Here is a 22,495-nt window from a genome sequence, read left to right on the forward strand (position 1 = left end):
AGGAGACCTGTCCTAGCTTTATCACATCGCAATGCTGGATATAGATAGAATCCCTAAAACCAGAAGCGAAAAACAAAAAAAACACTCACAAGAGAAAGCAAAGGAAAAAAATTGGTTTTACATTCTGCTTTTACAGAAGGTCTCACTCATCCTATATGTGCAATCAATTATTCAAATAATTTGTTGACAATTGATATAATTATTTCTAATTATTCTTGATTAGACTTCTCAAATTATATGCTTACACCTAGATGTATGCATCATAAATGCAGGAGGTACAGCCTAGATGAGGAGGAAATGTCATTTTATTTTTCAATGTATTAATTTTTACTGGTTAAAAGTACTCAGGAAAGTTAATTTACATGATCTTAAACAGAGGCTCACTGAACTCATTTTTATAACATTTCTTCCTGTAAGTTAAGTAGTAGAACCTCTTCAGTTACAGAGGTGAGAATTCACTATGGTTTTTGATATTCAGGAAGGCTAAGAAGCACCTCAGAATTGTGTGATTGACATGCAAGTAATGTGAGTGTTTATGTTTACTTTCTACAAAATCAAGTCTGTAATGCTAAGATGAGTAGGTTGTTCCTAGGAGAACATAGTCATTGGAATAGGATCAGTTAGTTCAAAATTAATTTTTTTTTAATCCACCTCAGAGTCTTTGCCTTTCTCATGATACAAATTTAAATGTCATGTTTCATTCTACTATAAATTCAACTATGTACTTGTAGTTGTTTAGCATTTTACAATTACACATGTGCTTAGAAGGTCTTGAGATGTATCAGATAAGCATCTGAACTTGATTTTTTGTACATTAAAAGCCATGACAAAGCTACTGCGTCTGATTCTGCTACAGCTGAGTAATGTAAGCTAGGAGTTGACGTGCGGAAAACAGACCCCACAATCTGTGAGATTGTAAAGTAGGTATGTTTAATCAGTGCTGGGCAGCACAGAGGGTAACCCCACCAAAGTCGTGCATGCCCCAATGCAGCAACTTGTCTTAAATTTATACAGTCAAGCATTACATAATACATAAGATTTCCCAATACGCCTATACATATGTATGACCTGTTCCCGCTTCATATTAAAATTAGTCCCCAAAAGTAATTTCCATAAGCTTCTCCCATCTGCACTTGCGCAGTGCCTCCTTGTGGTGGTCGTTGGGCGTCGAAAAGATGAAGGCTGATGGCTCCTTTTCGTCACCACTGGTAACCCCTTGTCCTTGCGCAGACTCAGTGGCTCCTCGGCTCTTGCCCAAACTTCAGAGTGGGTTTCAGCCGGTTCTTAAGACAGGTTCATAATTCTTATTGGAGACTGTCTATTGTAGGAGGGCACAGGACTTCTTGCTTCAACTAATTTGTACAATGGATGACAGAAACATTAAGCAACATCTATTAATTCGATCCCCTGGACTATACAGCAATCTAGGTAATCATTAAGCAACACCTTATCTACTAAGATTCCCTTAACTCCTTCTCTCAGAGTGACTGCTGAAGTCAAACAATTCTGCAAGCAAAGTACAAAATTGATTCTGAAGGTCTTTCATCAAGCTCATTTTTATTAGAAATGTGCATTGATTTTAATGGCATTGTATCTAAGATTGCATCTTCTTACATGAGGGAATAATACGTATAAACAAAACAGTTCCTGTCCACCAGCAGTTTGCACTATTGGGCAAATTCCTGCTGAGGCAGCAAAAACTCACTGCCAATTTAATTCAAGATTGGAAGTGTCTCACAACAAACTATTATTGCAGAAAAATCCTACTGGCTAGATGAGCTTTAGTTAATACTTAAATCACAAATATATTTCTGGGTTTTAATGTATTTATTTTGAGTTAACTAGGAAAAAAATCACTCTTTCTGTGCATTTACAAATATATAATCGCATTTTTAATTTATATCAACTTTCGTTTTAAGTGTGTCAGGCCTTCGGGAAAGAGATGAAGATAGACGAGACCTACTGAAACTCCTGCATTCTCTTTCCTCTGGAAGCCTTGCCAACGTATACAACTGCCTGATCACAGTAGCTCATCTGTCTAAACAGGATACATTATGTCAAACTATAATGCTTTTATGAAGACAGAAGCCAGTACTACATCTGCGCTGATGCTAGAGTATCAGCAATTCAACAGTGAAGACTTTTTTTCTACCGGAAGTTTCGACATAGTAGAAGATTTTGACATTACCCCTGCTGAGGAACAAGAGCTCTTAGCAATTTTTAATGCTCACAGTGATGAAACCTCAGTTGAAATGCCCTCTCTACAAAGATGCCTCTCACTAACTTCTTCTGATGAAGAAGACACAGCATCAGTTTCAGGAATCCCTGAACTTCTTACGATTACTGAAGAACTTCAGGTTAAACATGATCTAGAGATACCACCTGAAGCGAAAATCACATCAATACCACTTTCTTCTTTCCCACCTAAAATGCAGCAATTAATGTCAGCCAGAGCTAAAAATGTCTCTGAAGTAAGACAAGCTACAGAAACTGCAATCTGTGTATGGCCAGTAATAAAGGTGAATGAGGCTTCCAGGCCCTTTTGGGACTATTTTCAAAAGTCTATAATACCAACAAGCCTAAACTTAACAAGACATTGTTCTAGTCCTGATGTAGTAATTGAAGATGTGAAATGTTCCCAAGAAGAGCTGTATGGAAAGACAGCAAGATCATATCCTCTTATTGTGAAGTCATCCAACAGCGTTGTTTCACAAATTTTAAAATCACTGACCAATATCAAGAATAAGGATGATGAGAATATGTTATCACTTTCACCTATCGGTCCTGTTGGAGAGCAACTTGAAATTCCTCTCTCTAAGTCAAATGCTGTGGTGATATATAATGGGCAAGTCTACCTTCTGTATGTAACGAGGCACGAAGCTCTGTCATCAGATATGGAAATATATGGCCCTGATATGTTGCTTAGGACGTCCACAGTTTGGCTCATTACATGTAATGCTGTCCGTGATATAATGACCGAAGTTGCACATCCACCGCTGTCAAGAGACTACGTGGTAGAAGAGAATGTAGAATGTCTTGTAACCCTTGATACCCCCCCACGCCAAGGTAAAACTTCAAATGCGACAGATGTCTCTCCATTCACCGTGACTACCGTCTCTCAGCCCACACAGTGCTTCCCTTCTACTGGGAAAAAACAACAGGTAGTAGTAACCTATGATGATCAGTTGAATGTCTATGTATGGACAGTAAATTACTTTCCTCTTAGATATAGCCGAATGCAAAGTGCATTATTCAGCATATTTATAACAGGACAAGTGCTGTGAAAGATGAGTAACCTGGGTTTGATTTCACTTTGGGAGAAGCCAAACAGAACTCCAGTGGACACAATCACTGTAAAGTAAATTAAAGTAAAGCTTGCAGGTCTTTAAGACTTTACCAGTTCAAAAGAAAATATAATTAAATAATGCTGAGAAAAATTCTATCTTGAGATGTATCAAGGGTTTTTTAGTATTTGAACAGGACAAAGGCACTGCACTTAATGGGAGCAGCCTGTTGCTGTTTAGAGAATAGTAGTGCTGAATTTAGTATAATGGCAAGATATTCCCCAAGGGAGAAGGTGGGGTGTCTAAAAACAGGTGATAAGTGCCATCATGACCACATTTTAAAGTAACAGTGAGAGAGAAGGGCTGGCTTGCAAGGTCCCTCCTGAATTAAATTCTTCTTGCAAAGCCACACCCCTGAAGTAGGGGAGAATGTAGAAACAAGCTGTGAAGGTGGGAGGAAAATGGCTATCCAACACTTACTTTCAGAGAGTCTTTCTACTCTTTCTTGTTTCAGTTCCTCAATGAGACTGTGTTCCCATCCAAAGAAGGCTTGCAAAAAAGAAATGAGGAAGCAGCACGCTGGGAAAAAGACAATGAACTAAGAAAGAAATTTGGTATTGTTAAAGATGTGAGAGTCCTTCTCAACAGGATAAGTCTCCCTGAACTTACAGACTGTTCTGGCAAAGCTTCTGCGCTTCAATCAAAGGTTAGCACCAGGACAAAGAAACAGGAAAAAGTGCTAAAGGTATGTAACTGTCCATACACAAATATAAGTACACATCACCTCAAACTATTCCTTTTCAAAATTTTTTAGTGTTTAAGCCCCCATCATGATACATTTTCTGTTTGAGAACCTTGCAAAGTTTATGAAGAATTACAGTGCCAATATTTTTTATATCAGGGCTATTGATAGATTCAGGAAACTAACTCTAGTTTTGCAGTCTGCATTTGCTCTGTTACATTGTGTTATTTTCTGCAGGCTTTAACTAAACCCCCTGACAAGAACAGCAGATCTCACTAATGGTAGTTTTTACCATAATAAGCAAGATTTCAAATGAGAAAGCACTTCTTCTTATAGGCGGAGGGAGATCTCTGCTCTCTTCATCTATAAATCACATCTCTGTAGTTGCACCATGCCCTAAGGAAGTACATCTTTTTTATATGTATGTTTGAAATTACTTCTGATAACTGTTTAATAAATTTGTATTAAATTATGCCTAAATGCTCTGAAATAACTCACATTTAATTCACGGCGTCCTAAATAGCATCTCCGTATATCGCTTTGATACAGTTGTGTCCTTCTCAACAGCACACAAGAGTCATCACAATTGAAGTGGGGGTAAGAAATGAAACTAAGACATTGTCTTGGTTTGAAAAGACAGGTGTCTGTGGAGGAAGGCAGGAGCCTCCCTTGAAATGGAAAGTGCAACCCCCTTCCCTCCAAATTATTATAATTTTGAAATTAACGGGCCTTCAGGCAAAGATATGGGGAATAGGAATAACAGTTCTTTACTAATATATATATATATAACACAAGGCAGGGAAAAACAAACAACCCACTAGTTTACACTGACAGAGTCAGGAATACAACCTGACACCCTGTTAGGGTGGCAGTAGCAGTCCGATAAGATGGTGGGTGCAGTCCTCCTGAAGCGATGGATGTAGTTCTGTGGAAGCAGCAATCAGGTAAAAGAGTCTGGTCTTCCTCCGAAGGTCCAGTGGTAGGTAGGTAGCTCTTGTCCTCTGGAACTCCAGTGGGGGGAAAAGCTCCTCTGGGAATCCAATGGAAGAAAGGCTGCTAGGGTGTTCAAAATCTCCGTTTTTATTTGGCATGGACTGCTTGGCTCCTTCCCCCGCCTCCCCGGGCGGAGCATCTCACAATGGGATGGGGAGTCGTGAGGCAGTTCCTTGATGGGCCATTAACAGGAGATAGCCCAGGAGCGAGTTATCGATGGGTCAGGCGATAAGGCATTGTTGTGCCCAGTAACAGGAGATAGTCCAGAGGGGGGAGGCAGGGAGCACCGCCCCACCTGGTCTCAACAGCTCCTGAAGATGGCAATAGAATATTTTTTTTTTCCTTTTGGCACATTTTACAGTGTAACCCAGGACAGACATACATTCAGATTTTCCCCAGCTGTGAAAGCAGACAAACCACAGGATCCTAGGCCAGACCTGGTTTAAATAATGTTGCATTTAATTAAGCTACTGGTTTGGCAAAGACCCTAATTTTTGAGTTTATCTTAAAAACTCCAATTCAGTAATATCATGAGCTTGCGTTTGTATCAATATCAAGCATGACAGGTCCTTTGTAAGGTCTTAGTACTCTTTGCTGCAATATATTTGCCTACCAACTGGCAGATGTGAGCCCATTGCATGAAGAGCACCAGAATCTCCTTGTGGACAGGAATAACAGTCTTGATCTAAAGCACATTTTTGTTTTTCTCCTACACTGTCCTACCTAGATAATTCTCTTTGGAAAGCAAATGAATTATGGATTAACTGATAGCTGGCTGAGAGTGTAGGCATTAATCATCACACACATTGGATCCTTCTTTTTTTAACAGCGAACTCTGCCACCTTGTCTTGGTTTGAAAGACAGGTGTCTGCAGAGGAAGGCAGGAGCCTCCCTTGAAATGGAAAATGCAACCCCCTTCCCTCCGAATTATTATAATTTTGAAATTAAGGGGCCTTCAGGCAAAGATATGGGGAAAAGGAATAACAGTTCTTTACTAATATATATATATATATATATATATATATATATATAACACACAAGGCAGGGAAAAAAAAAAACAAACCACAACCCACTGGTTTACACTGACAGAGTCAGAAATACAACCTGACACCCTGTTAGGGTGGCAGTAGCAGTCCGATAAGATGGTGGGTGCAGTCCTCCTGAAGCGATGGATGTAGTTCTGTTGAAGCAGCGATCAGGTAAAATGGTCTGGTCTTCCTCCGAAGGTCCAGTGGTAGGTAGGTAGCTCTTGTCCTCTGGAACTCCAGTGGGAGGCGAAAACTCCTCTGGTAATCCAGTGGAAGAAGGCTGCTAGGGTGTTCAAAATCTCCGTTTTTATTTAGCAAGGACTGCTTGGCTCCTTCCCCCCGGGCGGAGCATCTCACAATGGGATGGGGAGTCGTGAGGCAGTTCCTTGATGGGCCATTAACAGGAGATAGTCCAGGAGCGAGTTATCGATGGGTCAGGCGATAAGGCATTGTTGTGTCCATTAACAGAAGATAGTCCAGAGGGGGGAGGCAGGGAGCACCGCCCCACCTGGTCTCAACAGCTCCTGAAGATGGTAATAGAATACTTTTTTTTTTTTTCTTTTGGCACATTTTACACTGTAACCTAGGACACACCTGAACCAGTTTTGCCAAAGAGAAGAAGAGTAACTAGAGAATCTCAAAGACAAGGAGCACATGTGCTGCCAGACCTTCTTTGAACAAACCCTGTGCATTCAAGATGACCCAGATTAACTTTCCCAGAGTAAAACTTTACTTCCTGATTAGTGAAAGGATACTTTCTTAGCAAATACAGCAGTTGTAAGTGAAACATCAAGAGGAAAAAAGAATGTAAATAAGCTTTAAAAATCCTTAAAGAATGAGAAACAGCAGAAGCAATATATAAAAACAAGCAGCAGAAAAATGGTTCTCACTGCTTTTACACTACAAAACTTCAAATCAGTATTTGGAGGGTGGATTGTTTATTTTGCTTCCTGTTGTGCTTCTGTTAATTTAATTAAAAAAAAAATATCTCAGTCTTTAGTTGTGCATTTATTACCTTGAAAACACTGACCATTTCTTCTCTCAGAATCTGTTCTGTGGGGTGTGTTCATTATTACAGCCTGAATGTGTTCTCTCCTCCACTAGTGGATAAGTGATAGAGTTAACGGGCTTCCACAGTTGCAGGAGGAGTATCACATGATACATACAGAGAAACGACCCTGGTAGTAACAGCTGTTGGATGTTTCAAGACCAGTAACCAGAAGTCTTTACACAGATGCCTCTGGATTACTTCTTGAATTAAGTGACACTATAGCTTGTTATGTGCAATACTGTAGTTTCAAAAAAGTTGACGTTTAAATGGCAGTCGTCTTACAAAAATAAACTTTCTTATTTTTACTGCCACTAATAAAATCACAATAAAGACCTAAGCCTGCTAGTTCATTCTTCATAAAGGGCTGTGCCTCCCATATTCAAATCTTGTGGTGCAATGAAGAAATTGGCAACAATCTTTCTAACATAAATCTCTAAATGTTATATCATTAAAATGTGACATACAGACAGTTGCCTAAGAGACTGTACCACCAACTGACAAAGGAGCAGCCCTCCTTCGGTGGGACTGCCCGTATGGAGGCTGTGAGGACCACCTCAGTAGGAAAAGAATAGCAGAGATTGAAGACAGAGCTCTCCTCTGTCTTGTACAGCTTGCCATCTGACTGGACAGTCTCAGTTTGGGATTGAAATACATTTCAACTAGCAACCATCTACCCACAAGAGACTGCCAAGAGCCCTGATTCAGGGGTACTCGCTTAAAAGGAATTCTTTTGCTTGAATGCTCGGATTGCAAAATAGGTGGTAGCTAATGCATTATTCTGAGTTTCTGTCCTACTTGGCTACTGCCCCAAATTGTTTGCTGCTAGTAATATGTTACCTGTCCTTAGAGACAGAGGTGTCCTAACATTTGCTTTAAGGCTCAAGTAAATACTGTTATAACATGGAAGAATCCCAGTCTTGTGTCCCTTTAAAGAGCTGGGGGGACCTTAACCACATCCAACATCGACTTAAGCCAACAGAAATCCTCTAAGAGCAACAATATCATATGGAAGCATACAATGCATAAATCTAGATAGACCATTTCAGAGTTTCAGGACATACTACTGACACTAGTTTTATAGCATCCACGTGGCCTGTCTGTCTACCCCATACTATGCTAGTTTCTTGAAGCTGTGTACATCAAACCCTGGCAGTTCAAGGTTATTTCACACTCCCTCTTTGATAAAGGGGGAGGGGAGATGTCTGTTCTTTTATGAAATACGCTCCACCATTTCTACCTGAATTATTTCATAAGATACTGAACTTAGACATATTCTCTGCTTTGAGAGCTGCTCCTGGACAAGTAGCCTGCAGGCAGACAGGCCCAGAGTTGGGCTAAGTAGCCTTCAGAGGAGCTGGAGAAGGATGTTATTTCCTCTTGACATCACCTGACAAAATGCAGCAAGGCAGGATATGTTATTCATAAGAACTGTGTGGATCCTTTTACTCTGTAATCCAACAACACAACTCAAATTAGTTCTGTCCTTAATTTTACTTTAAACAGCTAATACTGTAAAAGTCAATAGAAGCTTGTTGACCTATAGTCCAAGCATAAAATAGAAATCTTAGGATTTATACCTTCTGCACTTAACCTGTAATGTTGTTTGTAATGTTTTTTGGTTGCCTTATGGAACTACAGTACAAGAATAGGACATGCTCTATATTCTGTATGAGTTTACTAAAAACCAAGGGCTACACAGCTCCTAGCGGTGCACAGGTGTAGATACATCCCATCGGTATGTTCTCATTTCCTGCAAACAAAATAAATGGTAAGACTGGATGTGACATGAGCTTAACTGACTAGAGTACTAGGGTAGTCTATCCAGTGTGTATAAATTGTTCCATTGCTTGATGTTTGTTATTTCTTGTTCTATTCATTATCTCTTCTGTGTAGTATAATAAAGTTGACAAGCTGTCCTGTTTTTATTAGCTAATTTACCAGCATATTTTGGGAAAAGTCTTGAAGGTTCTGGGTTGCTGTTCTTTATATTAAGGCAAAAAGAGAATAATTTAATCAAAGGACAGTAACTAGATACCATTTACCACCTCACAGCTTCTTCTGCCCACCGGTTCATTATTATCTTTCCTGACAGCAAATGCCCTGTAGTGAAGGTGTGGCCTCCTGCTCCCACATAAACCAAACCCGTCACATTTTTTAATGTACAGTGCAAACTAAAGTAACACATATAAGCCATATCCCACTGCCCTTCCAACAGTGTGTATTGCTTTCTACCCCAGGTAGCCCTCACTGCGACCTTGCTCCAGGCAAGTGTCTGCACAGCCCCAATTCATCTCTGCAAAGCTGAGTTCCCATCTGTAATTTTCCCACAAACGCTTCACTAATTCTGGCAAATATCATACAAGCTACATATGTCGTACAAACAAAACAGCCATTTCTAGAAATGTCCCTCAGATATAAGGTTTCCAGCACTGTGCCAAAACCAACACAACATAAATAATCACATCTTTTAAAAGTTAGGCCTAACCCTGTTTTCACTCTTCTAGTTAGCAACATTTTTATGAATTTGTTTCAAGTCTAGTTCAAATCCATCTGAAATTGCCAAAACAGCCACAAATAAAAATTACCTATCTGGAAAGAATAGCAAGGTTTTAGTATTTGACAACTTTCAGTGAAATAGTCTTGCTTTGCTTTATTATTTCCATAATTTCTTGCCATTTTATTGTAATTATCTGTGATACAAACACTTTCCACAATCTATTTCTGAGGTACAAAACCTGGTCTTTATTTTTAAGCCCTTGAAGAGACAGGAAGAACTCTGAATTATGCTTCAGTTTTCATACTTCAGATGGTTCTTGAAATGTTATTCTTTGCAGTTAGAATTACTCAAGAAATAAAAAGATTCTAAAACTTCATTAAATTCTTGCTCCTTATTTCTGTCTTTCTCCAGTTCAAGTACCTTTCACTGAAAATAAAGGTTTTGTAGAGGCCACAATCTTTTTGAAGCACCCTTCACATGCACGTGTCCCTTGCTAAAGAGAACACCTTGTAAAATGTGACAAGATTTATAAGCAGGGATAATAGCTGTCACCAGAGTAACAAGGATATTTAGAAAAATTCCTTCATGCAAAGGCTTAAATGGGAGTTAACCACCAGGACAAAGAAATAGGAAAAAGTGCAAAAGGTACTTAACTGTCCATAGACAAATATAAAGCATGCCTCATCTTGAGATGTTCATTACACATCATTAGTACACTTTTCAAAATTTTGAGTGATTGGCCTCCTGTCATAAAAAGATTTGAGAACGTTGCAATGTTTATAAGGATTTATAGTGCTGATATTTTTTGTATCAGGGCTATTGGTAGAGTCAGGAAACTCTGACTCTGTTGACAGTCCTGTATTATCAATTATATTTCTGCACATGATAGCTAAAAATTGAAGAGTGTGGTTACATAAATCACTACAACAAAATAAGGACTTGAGTTTGATTTTTCGGCTTTTAAAGCATTCTTTTCACAACTCAAGTTATATTTCCTACAAAACTGCTAGACACAGGATATGGAGTAAAGGAGGACATCCTGTCAATGAGAGGTTTCTCTCCAGTCAAGTTCAGAGAGGCTGCATGAAAGACCAGTTCAAAATGGGAGCCTTGCATTAGATACTGGGAAACCTCTCCACTCTGTCAATATGAGCTCACTACGGAGCACAGTGACCCATGCCTTTCAAGACCAGTAAAGTTTTCCTCACCACTATGACTTCTAAAATGCCAAGGATCTGTCTTTTCTTTCAATTCTAGCAAAAACTGCAGACAGTATGCCAGCTACCGCTGAGGTCTTTTCCAGGTCTGGATTCTGGTTGACATTCATACAACCGCAACTGAAAGCAGAAAAAGTGCCTGCTGACCTCCTACTGCTAGTAATGGTTTGCATCTGTCTGGGCCAATGTGTACCTCATAGGCAGAAGCAGGACGCTCTTCAAACCTGTGCTAGGCTCTTTTTCGTTTGGGCATATGCCATGCCCTTTTAGTTAAGGTGCTAGGAGCATAAGCTGCATATTTTTGGTCGTTGCCCTGCATTTGAAAAAGTCTTGCCCTGTGGCCTTGCTTAGAAGTATCATTTGGCAGTTTTGCCTGGTGTTATCACAGGCTGTCAGAACAGCTGTCTGCTTCTCTGATGCCTGCTAGCTCTGATTCCTGAGATTTTCAAAATCTCAGTTGCAATTGTCCTCTTGTGTCCATTTTGTATTTTTCTGTAATAAAGCTCTTAAGATTGTTTCAGCAGCCAGACTGGACATAGGATTTCCTAAAACCTGTATCATTTCAACATACCTTTGTTCAAGTTCTTATTCTGCAGATAAGTTAATAATCAATAATAAATTAGTATTTACTCTAGATCTGTCTTTTATCTCTTGTTCAGCCTGCAGTATTAAACTTCCATTTCTGTCAACTGAATTTTAAACCAGCATCACCTGATCTTTCCAAGATCTCTGAGAATGGTTTACTTTTGTTGTCCTTGAATAGGAACATCATTGGTGCACCCTCAGCTTACATGAAAATATACTATATCTTTTTGTGAAATATTTCAAGGCCAAGTAAAGCAAAATTTTCCAAACAATATGTTGAAAGAGCACAGGTACAAACTACTTTCTTTTTTTTTTTTTTCTTCCAGTATCCAAATGAAACATCCATTGTAAGAAAATTAATACTGGTTGTAATTTTTCTTAAAATTTCTTTCCCACTACACACGCCAAGGCAGATTCTCAGGATACTCAAATTTTGACGGTGTTTCTCCATCTATCCACATTATCATTTCTCAACATGTGTCTCAAAAATGAATGAAACATTTCATGGTTTGATTTATTCTACAGCTGTTTTACACAGATGCTTCCACTTGCTAGACTGCTGTTGGGAACGTTCAGTTACCAAGTGTTAGTAGTTCTCATTATCCTTAATTGTCATTGTGACTGCCTTTTCAATGTTTTCTGCTGCCCTGTCTTTTTCTTCACAGTTTACATTCACTTTGTTACATTCTGTCATTTTCTGCAGACTTTGTGTTCTTTGCAGTTAGAGTTATTCAAGTAATAAAAAGACGCTATACGTTCTTTTAAATTGTTGTTCCTTATTTCTGTCTTTCTCTGGTTTGTGTTCCTTTCATGAAAATTAAGTTTATGTAGAGGTTATGATGGTGCAGTTAACCTACAATTTCTGAGTCTTGCTGAAGGACCCTTCAAATGCATGTGCCCCTCACTAAAGGGAACACCTGTGCAAAATGCTTTGTTTTATATGCAAGACAAGATTTACATGAAGGGTAACAGCTGTTATCAAAGTAACTAGATTATCTAGAAAAATAGACAAGCACCATATTCCAAAGTTGAATGCATAGTAAGAACAATTGGTAAGGATATAAATAAATGCATATTACATAGACAATCAGATATATAAAAAACAGTTTTCAAAAAGCAAAGGGGTTGCTGGTGCAAAAGAAGCATGGTAAATAGGTTATTTCTAGAGGGAAAGAGAATGACAGATATTGGAAGACTGTGGAAGGTGGAGATGCGGGAGTAATAATTACAATGTATTATAAATGCCACATACAAATGATGATCCAGAAATTATAATGTAACACAAAACCAATACCTAAATTGTTGCCTGATTTTGGTATCCCGTATGATTATTAATTTTAGTGGCTGGTACTGTGTTTCATCAAAATCCTTAGGCTCAGTGCCATTTCCAAAATACAGAGGAGCTCATGGCAAATGTAGTCATGTACCTTTGTTGGGAGCTCTAACAAGCATCCCAGGGGCAAGAGTTCTTTATTTTCATTCACATGGTGATAAAGCTGAAAATACTGACAGAAAAAATAATTGGAGAAGTGTTTTAAGACTGTGAAGCAATTTTGTCTGTTAGAAAGGTTTGAAATATTGTGCTGATCATCCTGACACCACAATTCTGAGCTAATTTTCAGCTAGAGAAATGCTAGGAGCTTGCCAGCTTGGGAAAACAAGAGACTTCAAAGCATAATGAGTAAAGGCGGGGAGGGGGGCCGGGGCGGGGGTAGTATGGAAAAAAAAAATCACATACATGACAGAGGAAGGTGAATCACTGACATCTTATGTACTGTGCTCAATATTTGGCCTTTCACATTTTCAAAGGAAATGTGTACTGCACTGAAAACTATTCTTCTTGCTTTCAGGAGTGGCAGAGCAGTGGCAGGGGGACCATCACCAGGGTTTTATTTGCTTCCAGTAAACCAAGACCAACACTCATCCTTCTGTTACTCTCTTCTGCCTCTCAGAAGCCTCTAGTTAAAGACCCTTTTCCACTCTGCTGTCTCTGTTGTTAAGCTTCCAAAAAAGATGGTGTATACATCAGTGGCAGGCTTTATAAATAAAAGGCAGAATTACAAGGGTAGGAGGAACAAAACTGAAAGGAAACTTTCTAGAATTTTTATGTTGACAACTTATGTTTCCAGGAAAGTACATAAGAAATGAAGAATTTACACTGTATAAAATCAAGACTAACTCTGTGGGTTTCTTAAATCAAAATATCGTTAAATCAAAAATTTGTAATGTGCCGCAGTAAAGTCTCATGTGTCTGCTTTCATTTATTTGCCTGTGTTTATGAATCCGGTCACAAATATCCTCAAGGCAAAAAGCATGTGAATCACTCCCAAGACCTCCACATTTGGGGAGTTACCAATGGTTCAAAATGAGACATTAAGTAAGTTCTTCCACACCAACAGTTACCTCCGATTAGCAGGCCAGCTACAAGAGCTGATGATTACCACCTCTTGGTGCTAACTTGTTCACATTTTGCTGTTTTATGCTGCTCAGTACTCTCCAGCCTGCCACTCCTCCAGCTCAGTGCAGGAACTCTGCATCTGCTTTTGCCTGTGCGTCCTTCCCACTGCAACTCTGTGTCATCTTTCCCTTACTTTAGAAGACAGGTTAAGGGATGCCCTCCTTCACCCTTAATGCTTGTCTGCTTCACTCGCTCCCTGTCTATGTCATTCAACCTGTTGTCCTTTAAACGAGCATGATTATTCTAATCTCTTCTCTGGTCCTCTGTGCCCTTTTTGGCCTTCATGTGTATTGCTGCGTGCCCATGACGATGACCTCCTTCAGGAAACCCAAGAAATCTTGACCATGCTTGAGACGATGCCAAAGCTGAGGAGTGCAGCTCAGTAGAGCTCCGTAGGGGGAGAGGGCGATGAAAGAGTCATAGAATCATAGAATCATAGAATCATAGAACAGTTTCAGATGGAAGAGACCTTCAGGAGTCCAACCTTTGTCCATCAAGTCCTTGCCTTGAAAGCTGACAGCATCCACACTGGGAGTGGGAAGTGCGACAAGGGCTATGAAGAAGCTGTTTTGGCCATGGAAGATTGAAAGATGCCTTCCTCTCTCTTTAAGTGAGATGAGAGATTCTGTACCAACCCCCTCACACATCTTTTCAGCTCTGGCTGAAACTATTTGGTGAGGTCTGCCAAATTCCTGCCTCATGATGGGCCATCAGCACCCCATAGCCCATGCCTCCTTCATCAGATAGTCCTTGGCCCCTTCATCAGATAGTCCTTGCAGCTAGACCTTTTCTGTCCCAGAAAATATGTTTGCTTTCCATGTGCAAAGCACTTAAAAGCCAAGTTCTCTACATGGCTATCACCTAAGGCTAAAACCAATTCAGAGTGACTGGTGCCCTTCCCACTTTCCTGATGGGCCATCAACCCCTCAACATACCAAAGCTTTTCTCTCCCATAAAAAAAGACACACACAAGAGGATGTGCTAGCTTTAAGTAAAGGCTTTGAGTTCGAATGGCAGGAATGCCGCCAGCTGAACAGCACATCAGGGATCAGCATAAATGTTGAGATAACACAATTTTATTGCTTGGTGAGGACAAGATGGCTGATAATTTGTAAGAACATAAACAGGGATAGGAACTGAGGGGCCAATCAAGAACTTTTCAGATCAGGAACAGTGGAATAGAAATATGTTAGGAATGGGGAGGATGCAATACAACCAACAAGCTGAACTTTTTCCTATGGGACAAAAATGCCAGCTGGGGATTAAAATACAGAAAATCTGGTCAACATGACTGGCAAGCACGATGTCTGCCAGCCTGGACATTAATACCTGGAGCTAGCTGCTCCACCTTTTCCTCCCAGCCTGCCCTGGCCATAGCAGCCATTACTGCTTCCGAGTTCCCCTTTTGGCTTGGGGCCAAACTACCTCCTCCTCCTCCAGTTCCTCCTGCTTTGCTGTGTGTGAAGCCCTCTGTCCTCTCCCACCAGAGCTACTACCCTCACCATTTTGCAGGAGCCTCCCACTCTAAGAATTGCTGATGTGGCATCAAGGAAAGCATCCAAGATCTGCTATCTGACCCACTGAGCATCTTGAAGGAGCCAAGGAGCATCTTTGAACTACAACTTTGGTCATAGGTTTATGTGCATTGAAGGGGGGACTGGGAGGACAGTTTCTGATGCAACTAGATATTCTGAGGAAGATTTCTTCTGCAACTCATGTGATAAGTAGAGACACGGACAATTTAAAGTGTCAAAATCCAATGCGAATTTTATTATATTAGCAAGCGAACAAGAGCAAAGGCAGCGCTGGGCGGCTGGGGAGTCTGCGCTCTGCCAACGGCTCGCAACTTCCCATTTCGTGTAAGCACATTATACACAGTCTCATTTCCTGTATTCGCGATGTCGCAATCAGGTCCATGCTCTGCCCATGTTCCTTCTGTTGCTAGGGGGTCTTTCTCTGCCTCCTGGTGGTCGTAAGGATGAAAGCTGAAGGTCTTCCTCGTTGCCCTGTGGGTGAACTTATGCAAGAATGTGATTACTCAACCCCCTCAGCTACGGGTCTTGTTTACTTTGCCGGATGTCCTTCAGTTGAGCTATCAAGCCTTGCGAGCACATAAATCTTTCATCCATACCCTCCCATACAGGTTTAATGAACAAAACACAATATGCTACCTATTACAATCCCCCCTTTTTCTTTTGTCCATTATTTTGTTCATTGAACCGTTGTAGCTCTTGAGCACTCAAAATAAGGGTTTCTGCCAAATCTGGCTCATCGGATACCGATTCGTACTTCGCTCGAACAAGCATCAGGTGAGCGGCTTCTAAACGGTTCTTAACTATCACGATAACTTTATTAAAAATACAAGGTCCAAATGCAAGCGTTAAAGTGAGCAGTATTAATGGTCCCGCCAATGTTGACAATAAAGTAGTAAGCCAAGGAGAATGGTTAAACCATGATTCGTACGAACTTTGTTGGGATTCTCGCTCTCTCCTTTGTTGTTCCAATCCCTTTCTTAGCTCTGCCATTGTGTCCCGTACTATTCCGGTATGATCTGCATACACACAGCACTCTTCCTTTAAAGCTGCACACAATCCCCCTTGCTGCAAGAATAATAAATCCAAGCCACGTCTATTCTGAAGCACCACTTCTGATAGTGATCTTAGTGATTTTTCCAATGCGTCTATCGATTTTTCTATTCTGCTCAAATCCTCATCCACTGCTACTCTAAGTGACTTAAATTCAGCTTGTTGATTAATCAGAGAGGTTATCCCTGTGGCCACTCTGGTTCCTCCAATTGTAAGGAGGGCGGCTATGGTCAGAGCTGTAAACGGCTCCCTCCTAGCAAGATGGTGCTCGGGGGTGGTTTGATAATTGTAGACAAACTCATTTGAGTGATATACAATTTTTGGAATTATTGCTACTTGTATGCAATAATCTTTGCTTTTATTAAAATTTCGGAGGCTCAAGCAAGGTGTTACTCCGATACTTGAGCACACCCATTTTGTGTTTGCCGCTGGTATTCCCTCCTAAATCTTCTTCCGGGATAGTTATACCAGAGTGAGTATTCTTACTAGTAAACTGGGTATCATTGCTAGTTTCAGTATCATTTGTAGGTCCCAGAGTTTGTTCGTGTGTGAGTATGGAATTTGGTCCAATTGGTTCAGGATCATTTGGAATGGCCTCCTTTTTTATAAAGAATAGGCTACCAGGGTCGACACCGGCCACATAAAGCCGGACACCCCAGGTTTTTTCGATTAGCCATGCTGAGTCCTCTGGGTTTAGGACGGTTATGTTTACTCCCTGACATACGTTTCCCGATGGTGGTCCGTTTCCAGTGTCTATATAATTATGCTGCGTTGGTTTCGTGCAGCCTGAGGGCCTCCACTTTACTGTAATAAACTTGTCAACTCCTCCCCCAGGGGTCCAATCCAATGCTATGGTTTCACACCCCCAATATGCACAATAATAGTGCCCTGGTGAGTTACAGTATCCTTTGCCTGGGTTTGAAGCTGGGCACATATAGAATGGTGCTAACCGGTCTGGGTGCCAATAGGGACTGAGGGATCCCACCGTCAACTGGAAGGTGGGCGCTCCAGACTTAGTGATATTCTTAATTAATGCTTGGTCTTCCCATCTAGATAGGGTCCAATTAAAAGGTTGGTGTGCATATGGCTCACAGACAGGGACGCATAAGACTACCCAGATTGCCCCTATAAATACGTATCGGGAAAAGTGGTGGTTTTTGTAATATACCAATTGCGTATTCCTACCCCAATTTGATACCCGTACCCGATTTTTGTCGTTTGCACTCCAGGGCTTTGCCTTTTTGCTACCATCCTTGAGGCAGGATCTCAAGCACTGCTTTGCGGTCCCAATCGTTGGGTTCGTTCCTCCACAGTTTTTTACTCCTCTGCCTCGCTCGTCGACTCGGTTGCTTCAAGCCACGAGGGGTACCATCTTCTCGGCAGCAGGGGTATTCTTCAGGAGGGCTAGTGCTTACTTTAGCAGCTTGCCTTAGGATGTACGAATTCCAGTTGGTATCTTTAACTTGGGGTGCGTTGCACTTCACTCCTTTCAGGAACTTCCGGCATTGCCCTCTTACTATTTCAGCGACAAAAGGAATCGGTTCGTTCGAATGGTAACAATAATTTTCGGGCCGGATTCCCTTAGCAAATATCTCCCACCATTCCCTTGATTCGGGAATAATCTCTCCCTGTGATTCTTTTAATTTTAGTGCCAATTCTGTAAGTTCTCTTTCCCACTCCCAGCAGATTCGGCAGATGCCCCTTGGGTCTTCTGTTTCGGCAATGGGTCCACCACCGTTCCCGACACACCTTACACACAAAGCACACGAATGGGTAACAGTTAATATACCACACTTGATTCGGACGTCTTCAGCCTCTACATGCCCATCTTCAGTCAAAATTGGATTTTCACTATATTCAATTTCAAAAGTATTCACTCAGGTCTTTTGAAATTTTATTTTTAGGTCCCCGGGTGCACTGGTCACTTGCCACTGTTGATTCTTTATGGGTCCTTTGATTCGGCTGGCGTGAGTCCACCCTCTTTCAGCTGTTCGTATGGAGGTTTCTGTAGTAAGTAAAACAAGATAAGGCCCTTCCCACTGTGGGGTTAATGAGGTCTCTTTCCATGATTTAACCAACACCCAGTCCCCGGGTTTCATTTTATGGATTGCCATGTTTAGTGGGGGTCGTTGGGCAAGCAATCCTTTTTTCTTCAACTGTTCCCTACGATTCATTATTTGAGTGATGTACCACAGTACATGCGAATCTTTTAGTTGAGGGTGGTTATGTGGGACTTCTAAGTCATAGGGCATCCCATATAGCATCTCGAATGGGGAAATTCCTACATCTGTACGGGGTTGCGTCCTTATATTTAGAAGTGCGAGGGGCAGACATTTGACCCATGATAGTTTGGTCTCGATCATCAATTTGGTGAGCTGTTTCTTTATCTCCCCGTTCATCCTTTCTACTCTTCCTGAACTTTGGGGATGCCAAGGGTTATGATATTCCAAATTCGTCCCCAAGGCCGCCAAGGTATCCTTAACTATTTTAGACACAAAATGAGGCCCCCTGTCAGAATCAATGGCTTCTATTACCCCATATCTTGGGATAACTTCTTCTAACAGCACCTTTACTACGGTTTGGGCCGTTGTTCGTGCAGTCGGGTATGCTTCAACAAAGTGCGTAAGGTGATCCACGATTACCAGTAAATATTTGTACCTACCCACCTTTGGGAGTTCAGTAAAATCTATTTGAACCCTCGCAAAAGGCCTATGTGCCAGCTCTCTTCCCCCTAAAGGTCTTTCTCTTACTTGACTCCTGTTGACCCTTTGACACACTAAGCAACTGTTTGTTATTTGCTTGGCCAGGCTATAAATACCAATGGACATGTATTTAGTAGCGAATTGGTCTATCAAGGCTTGGGTTCCCCAGTGTGTGGTATTGTGGATTCTTTGTAATACCCCCATAGCCAAGGATTTTGGAAGTACCTGTCTCCCATCAGGTAACACCCATTTTCCCATTTCATCCTTTTTTACCCCCATCTTATGCAACTTTTCCTCTTCTTGAGTGGTGAAACTGAGGAGGTGGAACACCTTTCCATGATGCAAACAATGCTTTGCTCTTGGATTTCCACAGGCACATGCTATCCCATCCATGCCCCAATCCTCCCAGCAAGCATAACAAGGCTCCTTATAGAGATTACCTCCACAGGTGATACATTTTTCTCTCTGTTTGAAGGGATCTTGAGCCCTTAGAAACATTAGAGCAGCTTTTCTAGCCTCCTGATCTGCAGCATTATTACCCCGCTGTCGGAAATCTAGGCCTTTCTAGTGACCCCTCACATGTACCACTGCTATTCGGTTAGGACCTCTTAGGGCGTGAAGGACTTGGGTTATTAGGCCCTGGTGTACTAAATCCCTTCCCTGGGAATTTATGAGGCCCCGCTCTTCCCAAATTTTTCCAAAGGTATGGACTACCCCATACGCATACTTTGAATCTGTATATATTGTTCCTGCCTTTCCCTTTAGTAAACATAATGCTCGGAGTACTGCATAAAGTTCGCACGCTTGAGCTGATCATGCCGCGTTCAAGGGTCCTGATTCTATTACATTAAGATTTCTTCCCCCGATTACCGCGTACCCTGATCTTCTCTTCCCTTCCACCACTCGAGAGGACCCATCCACAAACAGTTTTTCTCCACCTTCCAGTTCCTCCTCCTCTAAGTCTGGCCTTATCTTTGTTTGTTCCTCAATGGTATGTAGACAATTATGTGTCAACCTTTCCCCTTCTGGTTCCCCGTACAAAAATTGGGCCGGATTTTGTAAAGTAGTGCTTTCTAAAGTTAGTTTTGGTGAGGAAATTAAAATCCCCTTGTATTTTAACAACCTAGAATCGGTGATCCATTTTTCGGCTTTCTGTTGTAAAATTCCCCGGATGTTGCGAGGTGATAGAACTTTCAATTCACTCCCAAATGTTATTTTGTGTGCCTCTTCCACAAGCAGAGCTGCTGCCACTATCGCTTGTAGGCAGGTTGGCCACCCACAGCTTACCAGATCCAAGAGTTTGGACAGGTATCCTATAGGTTTCTTTTTCCCAGCCCACTCCTGTGCCAATACTCCGAATGCCGTACCCCCATCGGTATTCACAAACAAGTAAAATGGTCTCTTTAAGTCTGGTAAGCTTAATACTGGTGCATTAATTAAATCCTCTTTTAAGTTTTCTAATTGCTTTTCATCCTCCTTAGACCACTTTAACAGTCCCTCCTGGCTTAATTTGGCATATAGAAACTTGACTTTGTTACTGTAATCCTCAATCCATTGTCTGCAGTACCCCATTAATCCCAACAGTTGACGAACCTGTCTTTTGTTCGTCGGAGGGGGCATTGATAGTATCCCATTTACTCGCTCGGGATCTACCTTCTTTTTCCCTTCGCTTAGCCAATGTCCCAAATATTTGACCTCTGGTTCTACAAACTGTAATTTTGATCGGGAAACCTTCAATCCCTTTAGGCTTAGGAAATTTAACAATTTGATACTCTCCACGTGGACTTTCTCCTCCTCCTGTCCAGCTATCAGGAGGTCATCCACATACTGAATCAGCTGTACCCCTTCTCCCTGCTAGTATTCTTGGAGGATGTGCTCCAGGGCCTGTCCAAATAGACTGGGAGATTCCGTGAACCCTTGGGGCAACACTGTCCATCTTAACTGCTGTTTTCTGTGGGTTTCAGGATCCTCCCATTCAAAGGCAAAATAATCCCTACTGTCTTTATCTAGTGGGCAAGCCCAAAATGCGTCTTTGAGATCAATCACACTATACCATCGACTTTCAGGTCCCAGCTGGCTCAGTAAAGTATACGGATTTGCCACAACTGGGAACCTTGCAAGTGTTCTTTTGTTAATTTCCCGTAGGTCATGGACTAATCTATAGGACCCATCAGTTTTCTTTACGGGTAAGATGGGTGTATTGAAGGGAGACATGCATGGTTCCAGTAGCCCTTGTTTAATTAATCTTTCAATCTCTGGTTTCAACCCCATCCTGCCTTCTCATGAGATTGGGTATTGTTTTATTTTTATTGGAATTTCCGGATCCTTAATAGTTACAGTGAAGGGTGGGATATTTAGTTTGCCCACTGTCTCCGGAGTGTACCAAACCTCGGGGTTAATTTTTACTTCATCCTCACTTCTAAGGGGACATAATTTTACTTGTAACGCATTATTTTTAACTTCCAAATTAATGCCTAGTGTGATGATCATATCTCGTCCCAGTAGGTTATAATCTGCTTCTGGGACCAACAATAGGGATCCCACCCCAAATTTAGATTCCGTTTCAAAAAGAACGTCTTTTATTACTGGAACCCCGAAAGGCTCTCCTTTTGCTCCAATACTTGCATTGTCTCCGGGGACAAGTGACATCCCCGGGGTAACTCTTGTACTGTGGACCTCTCGGCCCCGGAGTCCACAAGGAACTCGATTTCCTGTTGCTGGGGACCTATTTTAATTTTTATCAAGGGCTCGGTTTTATGTCTAGCCCCCAGCAAATAGAGCCCCTGACACCCCTAATCCTCCTTGAATATTTTCTCATCCTGCAGCCGTTTTCTGCATTCCCTTCTCATATGACCCTTCTTCCCACAATAATAACACTCCACGTCTTTTCTCCTTGTTCCTTCCACCCCAGGTCTTGGGTCCGTCTTGTGAGTCGATCTAATCCCACCCCCACGCTGTCCTTCCTGAGCCACTGCTACCATCAACCTTGCCTGCTTCTTAAACCTCTCGTCTTCCCTTCTGACAAACACCTTCTGTGCCTCCCTCAATAACTCATCCAAACCTCTGTTCTGCCAATCATCTATCTTCTCAATCTTTCTTCTAATATCTTCCCATGCGTTTGCTACAAATTGCATTTTCAGCAGGGCCTGCCCCTCCTGAGTGTCTACATTCAGACTGGAATACATTTGGAGACTCTTTCGTAGTCTCTCTAACCATTTAGTGGGCGACTCATCTGCTTCTTGATGTTCCTTGAAAGCTTTATTAATATTCTGTCCCCTAGGGACTGCCTCCCTGATACCCTGGATGATGATATTTCTAAGGTCTTGCATGTGGCCCCTATGTACCGGGTCCTG

At 41.4% G+C, this 22,495-nt stretch overlaps 1 protein-coding gene across 1 annotated transcript; it reads left to right on the forward strand.

The window, feature by feature from the left end:
• The first annotated feature begins 2,108 nt into the window (after positions 1 to 2,108).
• LOC147415959 (uncharacterized) lies at positions 2,109 to 10,225 on the forward strand. Its single transcript, XM_086482381.1, has 3 exons — positions 2,109 to 3,161; positions 3,799 to 3,977; positions 10,189 to 10,225. The coding sequence occupies exons 1-3, from the start codon at positions 2,109 to 2,111 to the stop codon at positions 10,223 to 10,225; spliced, it is 1,269 nt and encodes a 422-aa protein (XP_086338507.1).
• The last annotated feature ends 12,270 nt before the right edge of the window (positions 10,226 to 22,495 follow it).

The sequence above is a fragment of the Leptosomus discolor genome, chromosome 2 (genome assembly GCF_034619465.1).
Source record: "Leptosomus discolor isolate bLepDis1 chromosome 2, bLepDis1.hap2, whole genome shotgun sequence".
Lineage (NCBI taxonomy): Eukaryota > Metazoa > Chordata > Aves > Leptosomiformes > Leptosomidae > Leptosomus > Leptosomus discolor.